Here is a 16232-nt window from a genome sequence, read left to right on the forward strand (position 1 = left end):
GACTGTTTTTGCAATGAGGCTCATTTGCATAGAAAAGGGTCAATGTTGCGCCAAATGTCTGCATATTACCTAATTTAAGAACGTGCATTAAGGACAGGAGCACCAGGGTGCTATTTGCTTGACAGCGCAGTTAGGGGTGCGTTTCACCCTTTGTGGGTGCTTTGAGAATTACATGGTTTCGTTTTGTCTTATTTCTGCAAAAGCTGTGCAATCCTTTTGTGAATTCGCCTGTCAGAGAGTAATTACAGCATGTCCAATTGAAGTATGTATAATAAAAGCACAGCTATCATATCTATTCTGTTACATCAACAAGAATGCATGTAACAACATTTGTCACTGACATTTGGATAGGGCCACATAGATTTTCATCTACAGGAATTGTTATTGCCAGGATGAGGTGAGATCAGCTCATGAGATGGACTTTAATCAACATTCAATCACAATCATGTTGTTATGCCAAAGGATAATTAGGATTTTTTTAAACACTGTCTTATTTTTTTCTCCAAATTTTGCAATAATGATGCTTGGTCCAGTTTGACAAAGGTGCTGCTGGCCAATACACAGTCAAGGTTCCAAAGCAAGCTTTATTTTGGTGCTCGCTTTCACTTTTCAGAGAAGTGCCAAATATTTTAACCCAATCAAACATTATTATGGGAAACTATAGAAATAATGAATCCCAGGTTGAAAATAACTGTAATGACTTTGTCTCTTAAATCCACTCTGGACTGAAAACGTAATCACTGGTATGTGAACTGCATTTTCAGTTTGCATTTTGAGAGTAAATGAACTGTTTTAAATTAATCTCATCTCTCAACAACAAGCACAGTGTTAAGTACATTAAAGTGAATACAGTATCAGAGAAGTGAGTGAACTTTGACCTTGTTGTCTCTACCTACAGTAACATCATCTGACTCCAGCAGCAGCTGCTCCAACAGAGAACTGTTTCTACCTGAACATCAATACGGAGAGTGAGGACCACCCACTACCAGACCAGGCTTATCTACTACTCTGCCAGAGCCTCTGTCAAGCACTCTGCTATCAGGTAACATTACAGGTGTGTGTGTGTGTGTGTGTGTGTGTGTGTGTGTGTGTGTGTGTGTGGGGGGTGCAACTGAGCGGTGATGAGTGCGAATATAAGATCTCCCTTTTTTTCACAGGTGAAAGCAGGATCTTCTTCTCAGGTGCTGAGTGTGTGCTGGCTTGAATATGTGTGTGCATGTACAGTATGTGAAGGGGGCTGAGGGGTGTAACTTCAACAGGTGTGTGTCTAACATCACAGTGAAAAGCTAAAGGATTAGGGGATTACCCACATGCAATATAACCTGACACACACACACACACACACACACACACACACACACACACACACACACACACACACACACACACACACACACTGGTCGTGTTCACACAATTTGGAATACACTTTCATGCAAATATGCATAAATAGATGCATGTACACACATTAAGGCTAGGATGATTTTTCCTTTAATGATTTAACATTTCCTATTCATTTTTATATGTGCTTTATAAATAAATAGACTATACTTGATTAATCCAGTGATTACTTCCTGAGTAATTGTTTACTTATAAAATGTCAAAACAACATTACATGCTTCCACAGCCTAGCAAATTGCTAATTTTGTCTCATAATATGAGCTGAAAAAGCTAAAATACCTCACATAGCTGGAATCAGCAAATACTAATTATTCTGTCTTAATAAATGACTTAAATCCACCTGTATAAATGTTTAAAATTGATGTTCTGCTTGCAGAAAAATGAGAACTGCTTCACATAGTTGCATTGATTTGAACCATTTTTTAGAATTACTGTCAGTACTTTGTTGCCGTAATATTCTGTTGACCAACAGCGCGCACTCACGCACGCACACACGCACGCACGCACACACACACACACACACACACACACACACACACACACACACACACACACACACACACGTCTAGACACACAACTGTCTAGACTTGTGCACCTCTTCACCTGTGTGCAGCATTTTTCCTAAAGGAGGCAGCTGCACAGATACCTGCATCTCTCTCTCTAGCCTCACAGACACACACTCCCTTTAAATCTCTCCTTCCTGCAACCACCCCCCACCCCCCCTCCCCCGTTGCTCCCTCACTTTCCCACCCTGCCCACTGCGCCGCCCTCCCTCTGTGAGTGCTCTGTTGGCATGGCTGGCATGGTAGAGTGCCGACAGAGCTGAGCACCAGGAACCTGTGGGTGCTGTTACAGTGGGAAAATAAACATGCCTGATTGACAGCTGGAAACAAGTGCGTTCCCACAGGCACAGATACAGTGCTGCTGCGCTGTGAGGCACACCGTCTAAGAGCTCAGATTTTGGCAGGAGAGATGAGCTTTTACATACACGTGAAAACAATACTGCTCATAACCAAAAGCACTTGTTCATGGACTCACAACCCTTTCTAAATAGGCACAAGTGTTGAGCACAGCAGCATGCAGCAGCAGCCGCAGCAGGGCTCTCAAGATAGGTGCTTCCTATCCTTTTGAGACATGGCAGTTTACTTTCCTTGCTGCATTGATTCTATTCATCTCGTTGTCATGAGACCAGCTCATCTATGAAGCAGTCTACTTATTAACCAGCTACACAACATACAGCCGGTCAATAATCTATTCAACAATCTGGAAATGTTTAATTAGTTGTACATACTGTGTGCTCTGGATGTGTTGGAACAGTTATGAAAGGTCTGTACCAGTGCCACAGTGGTTGTTCTGCCACTCTGTGTGTGTATGTTTTGGGTGGTTAACACCAGCTGTACTGGCTTGCTCTGTCTCTCAGCAGGTTCAGACTGGGGCTAATGCAGCGCTAGCTCTGTCTGACCTCAGAGGTTATTGTTGTTGATGTGACAGGTCTGAGTGTGTGTGTTAGTGTATGTGTGTGTATGTCTAACAAGACACCCCTGCGGGGTCTGGCTGCACTGATCCAGCTGCAGCAGTCTGCTTCTCCTCCACACACACACACACACACACACACACCCTAGTCCCTTAGGAGGACACTGCATTGAATTGCATTTATTTTCTTGAGCCTTACCCTAACCATTGCAACTACATGCCCCTAACCCCAACCCTTACTGTAACCCTGTAACCTCAACCCTAATCCTAATACTTCACCCTATAATTTAATACTTTATCTTATGGGAACCAGCTTTTTGAATCCCCATAATGTGGCATGTGAACACATTTTTGTCCCTGCACTGCAGGTAATACACAATCACACACACACACACACACACACACACACACACACACACACACACACACACACACACACACACACACACACACACACACACACACACACACACACACAGCTCCCCTCTTGTTCCTCTCTATAATGTGCCATAATGGAGCATAGCTCCTCTGGCTGGGCCTCCCTGGGCCTTCCTGCTATTACATCTGAATGGGCCAGCATATGGCCTTTATGGCCGTACTGTTCTCTCTACAGGTCCCTGCAGAGAGAGGGAGAGAGAGAACATTTCAACTGTCACAGAGGTATAGGGCGAGTTTGAAAAGTAGCTTGGGTTGGAGTATGTGTGTGTGTGTGTGTGTGTGTGTGGGTGTGGGTGTGTGTTTGTGTGGTGTTGTTTGTGTTATACGTGTAGGAGAGGGGAAGAAGGAGGGGGTACACAGGGAGCGTTAAATGAAGCAATTAATAAAATCATTTTCTACCCGGCTAAGGAGATAACAGCTTGGCACAGTACCACAAACCCATCAACACAACCTCCTCGCCTCCCCACCAGTCATTTCAGCTTAAGGAAGACCCACACCGCTGCCCCTGATGGACCACTAACACATACACACACAGAGAGAGAGAGAGAGAGAGAGAGAGAGAGAGAGAGAGAGAGAGAGAGAGAGAGAGAGAGCGCAAAAGCAAGAGAGAGAGAGAAAGCGAGAGAGAGAGAGTGATGGAAGAGTACCAGTCATCTGAATTTTCGTTTCCTGCCAACACTAGAGGGCAGTGTGTAACTGCCGTCAAACTACTGGACACACACACACACATACCAGACACACACACACACACACACACACACACACCAGACACACACACACACCAGACACACACACACACACACACACACACAAACAGCGAGCGAGAACACAAAGCACCCTGCATCACTGAACACAACAAACAAAGCCAGGAGGAACAGCACCACACACACACACACACACACACACACACACACACACACACACACACACACACACACACACACACACACACACACACACACACACACACACACACACACAGAGTGCACACTCATTGTCATTCCTTGCTAACATTCCTGAGAGAGCGGCAGTGGCAGCAGTAGGTCTCCTGCTAGCTCATTGTATATAGCGTGGCAACACGTCAGCTCAGAGATGGGAACACGCTATCAGGGGTGTTTTCTCCCAGAGGACAGCCGTGAAACGCTGACAGCCATTTAAACATGTTAGGATGAGACCAAATGATTTATATATATCTGTGATCCCCGGGTTAGCTGAGAGCAACATTCAGAGCTCATAGCAGAAGTTTCACCAACACACAGGGAAATGTGTGTGTGTGTGTGTGTGTGTGTGTGTGTGTGTGTTCCGAGGTACTGTAATTCTCACGATTCTGTAAACAGATAAAACATACTGTATCAGCAACGTGCTTCTGATAGGTATGAAGCATGCACAGTAGGAGACAAAGGCTACATTGAAATCACTGTTTAACTGCAGTGACTGTTATCAACGGGTTTGAACAAAGTCTAACAGTAGCGACAGGCAGACAATGGACAGAAGTAACGTTTTGCTGATGACTGCCTCTCATTTTTAAGTGTCTGTCATTTAAGGAGAATTGTTAGGTATCATTTTTGCCGCCGTCCTCTCAAGGATAAGCGGAGCTGACAAGAGTCAAATGTAGTCCCTCTCCTCAATGTGTTTAGTTCAGGTTGAAGTGAAAAGTCATGTCTGCACACTCTCATCTGGGTCCTTTTGCATCTGTCTTTTTGAATCTTCTATTCACAGTACCATTTCAGACATCATAGAAAATGTTATAAACATTCAAACAGTTTGGGCAATATTTGTGTGACAAAGAAAAGCCACCGAACAACCTTGCAATTATCCGCCTGTCCCTTAGTCACTCAGGATCTACCCCAACAGTCTACATCATCCACTGAAGAGCCACCTCTGACCCTGATCATACACAGAGATCTGACATTTGACCCTTACAGATAATACCTGAGCCAACATTCTTCAACCATCTCTGTATGATTTTCAGTCTCCCATTCACGTTTTTAAAGCACTTCACCTTTTTTTATCTGCATCTTTCTATGACAACTGACCAGGATGAACGCTGAGATCAATCTTACCTTTGATAAAGGAATTACTGAGAGCAGATGTCTCTCTAATTCACCATGTGGCTGCCATGTCTCCGCTTTGAACAGGTTCTTAAATTTGTCTTTGATACCTGGGTTGCTTTCTGTTGAATGTGTAATCAAACCTAATCCTCTTGTTGTGCTTTTTGGTGTTCTCCCTGAAGAGCCGCAATTACCTGCAGTAAAACACACTGCCCTTAACTTTGGGTTCCTTTTTGGCAAAAGGGGCCATTCCAGTTTAGTAGAAAGAGACTGCCTGCCCCCCCCCCCCCCCAACTGGTTCACAGACTTAATGGAGCGCATTAAGTTTTCGAGTACTTGTTGTACCACGTGTAGACCCGAGAATAAGGTCAACAAAGAGGAATTTTTGGGGCATGCATTTGACAGGTTGACCAGATAAATCCCTAAAGAGCACTTTTTTTTAATCTAATTTGCTTTTCCTGGGACAGAAGCCTAACACTTATTTATGCTGGTTCCTTACAGATTTTCTCTCTTTTTCTCGTTATTTATTGTTTCTCCATGTGCTGTATGCATGTAGCATTTAAAAAAATAAAAGTACAGTAAACATTTCCCTGATATTTTTCATTTCTATCTATGGAGCAGCACATGGGTGATGAATCCGTCAACTGTTCACTATTGTCGTCAGCTGTCACTTTTGTGATCACTCATCTCTGAAGGCCAATAAAAATATTTTTGACTTTCCTGACATCTCAGTGTCCTCTTTTCTCCTCTACTGTCTTTCTATTCCTCCTCTTCCTCCTCTTCCTCCTCCCTGTCATTAATCTGTCTCTCCTCGCAGCCTCTCCTCCCCCCCCCCACCCCGTCATCTCCCCCTTTGCTTGTCCTCCCCAGAGGGCCATGATGCAGCAGCGATGGAGTATATACTAAATGTATAGAGATCCTCACACCAACACAGCATTTCTCTCCCACTTTTTTTCTTTTTCTCCTCTATCCTCTGTCCTCCTACCTAAAGCATGTCTCTCTTCAGCTTGCTTTTTCTCTCTGTAGGAGTCCGATGCCCAGCTCGTCCTGTGAGCTACAGATTAGGGAAGCATGGCAGCGGACACCCTCCTCCTCCACCTTCCTCCACTGTCCCTCCTTTGCCCCCTCATCCCTCTCTCCCAGGACTGTAGCCAATAACAGTGTTGGGGTCACCCATGTTAATTACCGCGCTAGTGCAACTGGGAAGCATTTCTGCAACACACACACACACACACACACACACACACACACACACACACACACACACACACAGAGCGCAAGCGAACAGTTCACACACAGAGTTGGTGAGTAAGCATGTGTCACTGAAGCAGTGTGTGTGTGTGTGTGTGTGTGTGTGTGTGTGTGTGTGTGTGCGTGCGTGTGTGTGTGGAGCGAGAAAACAATAGTTTCAAAGACAAGGGAAATGGATAGAGTAAGGGAAATGTCATGGAGAAGGATGCCAGGAGTACGAAGGAGAGAGGAGAGAGAGAAGGTGGCAGGCGGAAGCAGACCCGGAGATGAGAAATGACTAAAGCACAGAGAAAATTCAGTTTCAGTAGATGCAACCCATTCACAATGCAAAAATCACAGTTCATCAAAAACATATTAGACATTGTTGAGTCTTCTACAAAAGGTGGACATGTCACACTGTCAAACGGCTGACCTTACCTCCAGTGTAACGGAGAGCAATGAGAGAGAATATGAGTAAAATCTCAACAATATGTGCGAGAATGAATAAATGAACTGCAGAAAACTCAGTAGCCTGCATTTTCAGAGGAGACTGCAGCCATTAGTTCACCAGGGAGTGAATGTCAGCTACCTAAGCAGTGTGTGTGGTTTCAGCTCTATAGCTGAAGTTGAAAGATGCCATATATAACACGCTCCAACACATTGAAATATGCTGCTGTTCTGGCAACACTGTCTGCTTGATTTACAGAAATCTGATGCAAAGTTTGGAGAGGTAGGGGGAACATTTTGTCTCTCTTTTTTTGCAGCCTCTATGTTCACACTTTTATTTTCTGTTTTCTTTACATTTGCCTGCTTTGCTGCTCAGATTAGCTGAGCTAAGCAAAGAGAAGACAGTGAATATTGCAGCGTTGGAAAGAAACCATCCATCCCGTCTCTCTTATCCCTGCCTTCTCTTTGCCCATCCTGTCTGTCTGTCTGTCTGTCTGTCGGCCATGCACACAGGGTCTATTTATGGAAAGCAATGTCACTCATGCAATGCCATCAGATAGCTTTCTCCCTGGCCTGCTCACTGCTCATACATCATTAACATTCTCCACGACCACTGCACACACACGCACACACGCACGCACACACGCACACACAAACGGACACACGTACTCACTCACACGCACACACACGACATGCTGCCAATCAAACCGCACAAAACAACACATGGGCTATGCAGTTCCACACTGTATGTATTTTCACATCAGGCATACTAAACGTCCCATAGGAGCACATGTTGTAAAACATGCCTAACCATTAATAACATGCAGAGCATTATGGAATACTGCACATTTTGTTTTAAGTAACCAAAACAGACTTTGACCAAATACGTATTCAGTGATTAGAGCTGCAACTAAGCAAACTAAACATGGTAAACATGGAGCTACAGCCAGCAGCCGGTAATAGGCAGCCTGGAAACAGGCAGCCAGCCAGCTAACTCTGCCTACCAGCAAAATATCATAAATTAACAGGGTGTATCTCAACTGGTTAGCTTAGCTCAAGTGAAAAAAAATGACCACAATGTGGTAACAATTGAATTAGTGAGCTTTAGAGATGCTAGTGGCCATATTTTGTTAACTTAGGCAGAGCCAGGCTCGCTGTTTCCTCCTGTTTCCAGTCTTTGTGCAAAGCTAAACTTACTAGCTGTTGGCTGTAGCTTCATCTTTACCATACAGAGTGATATCAATGTCCTCATCTAACTCTCGGCAAAAAAGCGAACAAGCACATTTCCCTGAATGTTGAACTATTTCTTTAAAGGCTCTTATCCAGAGACAGACAAGTGTCACAGGTGTGGAGTCTTGCTCAAGGACACCTGAGCAGGATGAATGGCTGTTGCAGGGATTAACCTTGATTAATTTTTTGATTATGGGACACTTTGTACAATCAAAAGACCTTCAGCATGTCCTGACCATTGATAACAGAGCAAGAATTATTCCTTTACTTTCATAGAAAACAACTTGGACTGGATTGATGTGACAGAATCTAACATTTTCAGGCGATTTTTTTCTTTACGTGAAACTACCTTTTCAGTTAAGCAACTATCTTGATACTGATATTCTAGATTGAAACTTTGAGATGTAACTGAAGTAGTTCAGCAGTTGTAGGTGAAAACAATTTTTAGGTTCTCTTTTCACCTCTCCCACTTTGGTGAATATCTTTGCGAATGCAGATATTTTAAACCTTAAAAGTGTTACTAGTTCAGTATGTGTGAAAGTGTCAAATGAGGCTTGCGTGTTTGCATGTTCGCGTCTGAGAAAGGAGAGAGTGATGGGAACACAGAGAGGGGAGAGAGAGAATGTGTGTGACCTCGTCAGCCTCTGAGACAGCCTTCATAGAACAGTGATGACAGGAGGAATTAGTAACACAAGTACCACAAATCAGAGAAAATAGCCTCCTCTCCTCTCCTCTCCTCTACCAAAAATAAATAAATCTTCTAGCACTTTCACTTGCTCACTAAAGCAACATTTCATATTTGGGCGCATCAAAAAAGTCTCTTTAGAAGTCAGTTAGTAGTAGCTAGAGCTTCACACAGAGCACCAGGAGTTAACAACACGAGCGTGGACATATGGGACAGAGGCAGAGAGACAGAGAAGGGAACACATCTGGACAGGGATTAGGACAGCTAAAGAGGCTAAAAAAAGGAGGAGGAGACAGAAGGATAGGCTTAGCGATGGCTATGGGAGGGGCAGAGGGGCTGTCGGGGGTTGTGTGATGGGTGAAGCTGGGGGTGGGTGAGGGATGAAGTCAGCGAGAAAGTTCTTTTTCTTACTTGAAAGAAGCCCGGGGGCATGGGTCCTCCTGGCATGCCATCATTGGGTGGCATGTTGCCCATCACTGGACTGGGAGCAGCGGCCGCACTCTGAAAAAAAACCCACAAGAAACAACAGCTTACTCTTAAGTATCCATGTTTGATGGTGCAGCAGACCGTGAACAGCACAAAATAATGGAAAGAGAGATATGGCGTGCAGAAATTATCTGCTGCAAAACTTCCAACCCTGATTACACTCACTGAATTTCTGGACACAAATTGAACAATTACAGATAACTGATGAAGATATGATTATTTAGTCACAGTGATGAATTATTTGATGGACACAAAACTATCTTGTCAAGATACAGATAGTTTTAGGGGGAACATTAAGTCTTTAAAGTGCTCCTAGTGAAGTAGTTCGAACAATGCGCCATCTGACCGCAACAGACAGCCAAATCAATCGAACCATTTAAGAACTAGCTGAACTTTAAGATGTGAGAGAGGGGTAGGGTTATGAACAGGAAAGAGTCATACAAATGCACAGCTCGTGTTTCTTTCTCTAATACAAAGGAGACAAACTATTTTTAGATCTGCTCCTATTTGCTCCCTCCCCGCCTATTTCTCTACTAGTCCATTCCTCCTGAGAAATGTTCCAAACTGATCTACTGACCAATAAAAACTATGCGAAAATGTGCAAATTGTACATTTACACAAACTCTGATGGAACAAAAATATTCCTAAATGTCAAAAAACTCAACACTTCCTTCAACTGCTTCACATTTAAAGCCTTAGTGGCACCTCCATGTAGGGCTGGAGCTCAAACTTTTTCAATCCAAGTCCCAACGTTTTGATACAAAAGATGGCATGTTCTTCTAGATAAACTCTTCTCTCTTTTTTAAATTGAATGCCAAACCTCTTATTTCCTAATTTATCTTTAGATCAGGAAATATCTAATTAAAGAATTAGTTACAACAATAAAACTCTGATCAAGCTCTCCTTGCCAGCTCTCAACACTTTTAATACTCAGCATTACAGACACATCTCATTGAGTAAAAGTATTGAGGATCATTACCCAGCCCAGCCCCAATGCTTTGGTGGATTTTGTTAAATTTCTATCAGTGTTTAGGTCCTACTTCATAGTGATGAATAACATCACAAATGTAAATCAGTACCATAATCTTGATTTATACAGGGCCTCCTTTAGTCCTGCATGCCACCCCATTTGGAATATGGCCTCCAAATATATTTCTGGCAATATTTCCTTCATTTTTGCTCTCAATTATAATGATTTTCAACATCGAGGAGAAGACAGATGTGACGCTTGCTGCTCTGGTTTTCTTCTGAGGCAGTGAGGCTGACAGGCGGTGTTTGGTCATGACTGCTTTGTCAGAGCTCGACATTCACACATGGCCGGCGCGATAATGGGAGGAGGAAACCAAAAAGTTACCGAAAGCGTACATTTTCAGTCAGAATGTGGAGCCGGTTTGTGTGTTACAGGAGGATCTAACACTGTTGAAGATTATTAAGCTACAAACACATCTCTTGTATGCGCAAACACTTAGAGCAACCTATCTTTCTATTTTCCTGACAAAAAGTGACTTATAGTGTGAATAATGATGATCTGAGAAGCAAACGTAGAAGTAGCTTGACAAAGTTACACTTTTCAAAAGGTCAAAATATTAGACTTTGACACCACAGACTGCGGTTTGCATCTTGTCTCTTCAACAGTCAAACCATGACCAAAGTCTTTCCCTAACCTTATCCAAGTAGGCTATAGTTTTAGTTACCTAAACGTAACCATGTGTTAAAAATGGAGATGGTAGATCAGAAAACTGCTCATATAAATCACAAGTCCAGGTTGGAGTTGCACAATCACAGAGGATCCACAGAAGCTTTAAACGTGTTAATACTGCTTTTTAATTTCGGGAAAATCTGTTAGCTACTGCACAATCATAGAATCTCCACAAAATATACAAACACACAGTGCTCTGCTCTTGCCCCTCCCCCCACTGTAACTAGAGCTTCACTCACTTCCAGAGCAAACAATCCCTCCATCCTTCGGCTGACCCTCACGGCCCAGACACTAACTAACAGGCCCCGGGGCCATGATGCAGGACACACACACACACACACACACACACACACACACACACATACACACACATACACACACACACACACACACACACACACACACACACACACACACACACATACACACACACACACACACACACACACACACACACACACACACACACACACACACAGGTAAGAGGGTGTGATTCTGTGGGACTCAGAACAAATCATAAGAGACTTCCAGAGTGTGGACATGGACATGTCTACAGAAGTCAGACACAAGCAGAGGGACGGAGAGAGAGACATTTAAACAGACAGAGCTGGCAAACGAAAGACATGGAGAGAGAGGGAGGGAGAGAGAGAGAGAGAGAGAGAGAGAGAGAGAGAGAGAGAGCAAGAGAAAGAGAGAGAGAGAAGAAGAGGCAGAGAGATATGAGTGTTGAGAGGTTACACAGTGAAGAACAGTCTGCAAAAGATGCATCATAGTACTCTGAGGTAAGCATGAAGAAGTCAAGAGTTTGAGTGTACGGTTAACTTTCTAGAAATGCTCTTAGGATTTAAAAAGTTATTAATGATAATTCAACATTTCAGATATAAAGGCAGGTTCTCAAAAATGCAAAATAAAACATGGGATTTGAGTTAACCTGGACCTAACTCCACTGATATGAGGTGAATACATAGTTTTATGCATTTAACTTGTTATAACTTCTAGAGCGTCCTTGTAGCCTGGTGGTCTGGGACACAAGGCTGCGAAGTAGCTGCAATGTGTACAATCTGATTCCCGCTGGGGACCCTTGTTGCATGTCATCTCACCTGTCATGAGATCATAGACCTGTCATCTGTGTTGCTTCTCAGTTGAGTGTTATCAGTTGAGAAGCAACTTATCAAATAAGGGAAACAATGCACACTTCCAGAAGACGTTTTCACGAGTCAACATAGTTCCTCGTAACGGAGACCCAATCCAGGACCAGAGTCGGGCTCTGACCACATTATATTCAGTCTAACTGGGTCAGATCCTGTTGTGTTGTTGCTTGTGTCATGTCTGTGTGGATGTTGGCAAACCCATTATCAGCTCTGATCACCATCATAATCACTGCAAAATACAAATGTGTTTTTTTGACTCAGGATGAACAGTGTGAACTGTGAGCTGCAGGAGGGAAAATGAAATGTATTGCTCCCCTTTCCAATGGCTGCTGATTGTTAGGTGGTGTTCTCTCTCTAGTTGGGTATGTTGGGGTCAAGCACATTTTGGGTTAAGTCTAAATTATGCTGGCGTGTATTTGGATGGGGTATAACCGTCCTCGGATCCTTTGTGAATGGGGTCTCTTTTTAAAAAAGATTTATTTGCACGTGTCAGGTACGGGTGGTCAGTCTCGGATCGTGTCCACATTTTGGACAGAATGAATAAGTGTGTGAAATTAGCTTGATAGATGGAGCAACTTTGCAGGATCTCCTACAAAAACACAGAGCGATCTAAGACACATCTGACCTCAACTGGGCCCTATAAAGCGTGTCATTGTGAGCTGTTATCGAACAATGGGACAGCAAAAACTATAGGCTTAATGCTGTATATTACACAAATGCAAACACAGTTAACCAGCTGTGGCGTATCACAGAGCATTATCTACTAAGGGATAGCAGAGAAAAAAAAAGAAAAGGAGGAAGAGAAGAAGGCCAGAGATGGCTGGATGAACGGCAGGGCATCTCGGGGAGAGAAGGAAGAGTGAATGGAAGTGGTGCTGGCACGTAAGTATGTGTGGTGAGTGTGTGTGTGTGTGTGTGTGTGTGTGTGTGTGTGTGTGTGTGGCTGCCTGCCTCAACCAGCCAGCGAGGCTCCACAGTACTCAGGTGAAACAGCAGCAAAAGGCCCCTTCTCCTAGTTGCCATGACAACCCCGACCTCAGCTCCTGCTCTCCAGTGCCCATTAAAACCCTCAGGCCGTCAATCATCAGCATGGCCAGGGAACAGAGAGAGAGAGAAAATAAGAGAGACAGAGAGAGAGAGAGAGAGGGAGAGAGAGAGAGAGAGAGAGAAGAGGGAAAAAAGAGAAAAGAAAGAGAAACAGAAACAGAGATGGAGTTTAAAGCAGCCTGTGGCTTTTGATAGCTGCCCTCTCTCTCTCTCTCTCTCTCTCTCTCTCTCTCTCTCTCTCTCTGCACACAAACAAACCTGATGCACAATGCCGGCACAGTGTTAACTCCTCACTCACATCACACTCCTCTGTCTCACTCTCTCTCCACCTCCATAGAAAACCATCTACTAAAATCTGTGCTGCATTTCATGACATTATCTTCATTCATTTCAAATCAATTTTCATACAAGATATCTTCATTCAGCATCCCATTTTAACTAATGATCCTGCTTGTTCGTTTTATAACATCTTCAGTCCTAATTCTGCAGCCTCCCGCTCCTCCATATTAGAAAAAGAGCTTGTAGATCAATAAAGTATGTTTGCGAAATCTAAAGCTCTCTGTCCATTGATTGTCTCTCCCAGAGTGTTCTGTGTTGTGTGGCTCTGATTGTGGCTATTTGAGTTCATATTTTAAAGAATAATCTGGTTTTTGAGGGAAACATACATTCCTAATTTGACTAATGTTTTCTTTTTAAAAACTGGCTGCTGTTAAAAAAGTGTTTCTTATCTTATCTTAGCCAAAAACAGGAGATGCAAAAGGTGAAGTTTATGTTAACACCAGCCACAACTTTAGTTAGGACAAAGAATAATTATTTAAATGACACACGCATGAATTTGCTTCCATGCTGTCTGTACCTGATAATGATATAATGATAATTTGGCGTGACACACAATACTTTTTCACGTAATGAATATTAAAAAGAAAATAACAAGGGGAATATTTGACAGTGTTGAACGTCTTGTATATGCAGTTTACAATGTTTGGACTCAGAGCCTGGACAAAACAGAGACTACGCAGTTCGTTTTATCTTATATTTGAGCAGGCTAAACTCCCTCATATTCAAACTCTAGGCAAAAAGGCATATATGAGTTTTTTTTCCTTCTGTAGTTATCATCTGGCATGTATTTGATCATTGCCTCTAACAGAAGAGGTCTGCTCTCCTTTTGGTCCTGGTTGTGATCCTATTTAGCTCCTCTGTGGAGGCTGGCTGGCTGGCTGGCTGGCTAGATGGCCCATAGACAGTGAGTGAGCGGCTCTATCTGCCCGGTGATCAGACCTCGGCTTCCAGGGGGTAATGGATCTGCTGTTATCTGGGTCCAGACAAGCAGGCCAAAACATTGCTACCTGCTGGCCACAACAACACTGATACCAACCTGTTAGTGCGTGTGTGAGTGTTTGTGAATTTGTGTGTGTAAGCCTGTGTTTCTTTCAGATCGCAAGTGCTCAGCCTGAGTCGCCTGGACTAACTGTACAGTCTTCAGCGACCCCCACACACACACTCTACATATCTTAAACACACACAGAAACAGTGTAACGTGTTCACAAACATACAAATGTCCATACTGGCACCCTAAGGGTCTGAACACAACATGTTCACATGCAGACACACGCACAGTCCAGTCCAACTCTTCTAAGAGCTTACAATATACACACACCAGGGCTCTCTGCGTCTGTCTCATTCTTCTGTTTATACCTGCTACATTCTATCTTTTCCCCCCTCATTTTCTGTCTGCTCCATAAACAAAGTAAATGCTGCTAAAAAAAAAATCAGGTTGGAGCTGTTAATGTGAAAAACTCCTGCTGCGAAGAAAGATACCTCAGTTAAAACTGCCGTCTGTGCAACATGGATGTGTACGTTCGGATGTGCTTGCGCGGGAATGAACACTCCATTGTGTGTCCGTACATTTAGTTTCTATAGCTTGCAGAATGATTTGCAGACCAATGGCTGGTTTCATCTCGTGCATCTCCGTAATCTCCGTAACCAAACCAGGAATTCCTCTCCACATCGCCTGCAACTGTCATTGCCATCACCCTCTCCTCCCAACTCCCTCATTTGTCCTTCTGTCACAGCCTCCTTCTCCTCCTCTCCCCTCAGCTTCAAGTGCTCCAATAACTCTGTCATTGAAGTCAACTCTATAAAGATTAGCGGGGAGATAGGAGTGTGTAAGCAGGGCTGCCGGCCGACAGACGGGTTTAATCGATGGAAGACGGAGAGCTGCCGGGCGTCTCTGCCAGGAATCAGACTCCCAAACCTGCAACGTGGAAATGCCCTCCACGGCAGGTATGCAGCCAAATATACTCTCTCTCACATGCATGCACACAAAGACACACACACACACACACACACACACACACACACACACACACACACACACACACACACACACACACACACACACACACACACACACACACACACACACACACACGCCGTTGCCTTCCCATAGCTCCGGCAGCTGTTATGTCAATCAGGTGAATTAATTACCGGTAAACAAATTTGCTTGGGATCCCCCAACAGAACACACACAAACACAAACAAACATACACATACACATAACCCTCCTCCTCGCACCACCTCTGTCTCCCTAGCATCTCGTCCCTGCATCAGAGCCCCAGGAGCTGCCTCCCAGCTACCCAGGCACCGCTTGGAGCTGGAAACCCAGAGGGAAGGCGCTGTGGCTGGGGGACGTCGCCCGGCACTCCCCCTGCTGCCCTGAAGCACCTGCCGTTACTCCCGCTGCTGCCTTTCAGGCTAACCAATCAACCTATGGCAATTCCCACATACTGCCTGACAGGAAAGACAACACACTCTGGAGTGCAGATGGCATAAACACACACACATTTGTGCACACATATATGCACACAGACAGACACCTGAAGAAAACCTGCTCTGAG

At 43.9% G+C, this 16232-nt stretch overlaps 1 protein-coding gene across 2 annotated transcripts in view; it reads right to left on the reverse strand.

Moving 5' to 3' along the window:
• ssbp4 (single stranded DNA binding protein 4) overlaps positions 1-16232 on the reverse strand; it is a 92556-nt gene that overhangs the window by 15445 nt on the left and 60879 nt on the right. For both annotated transcript variants that reach the window (XM_031318161.2, XM_031318162.2), the window contains exon 5: positions 9364-9453. In XM_031318161.2, the coding sequence (XP_031174021.1) occupies positions 9364-9453 (90 nt within the window). The remainder of the gene's footprint in view (positions 1-9363; positions 9454-16232) is intronic.

Source organism: Sander lucioperca, chromosome 11 (assembly GCF_008315115.2).
Source record: "Sander lucioperca isolate FBNREF2018 chromosome 11, SLUC_FBN_1.2, whole genome shotgun sequence".
NCBI lineage: Eukaryota > Metazoa > Chordata > Actinopteri > Perciformes > Percidae > Sander > Sander lucioperca.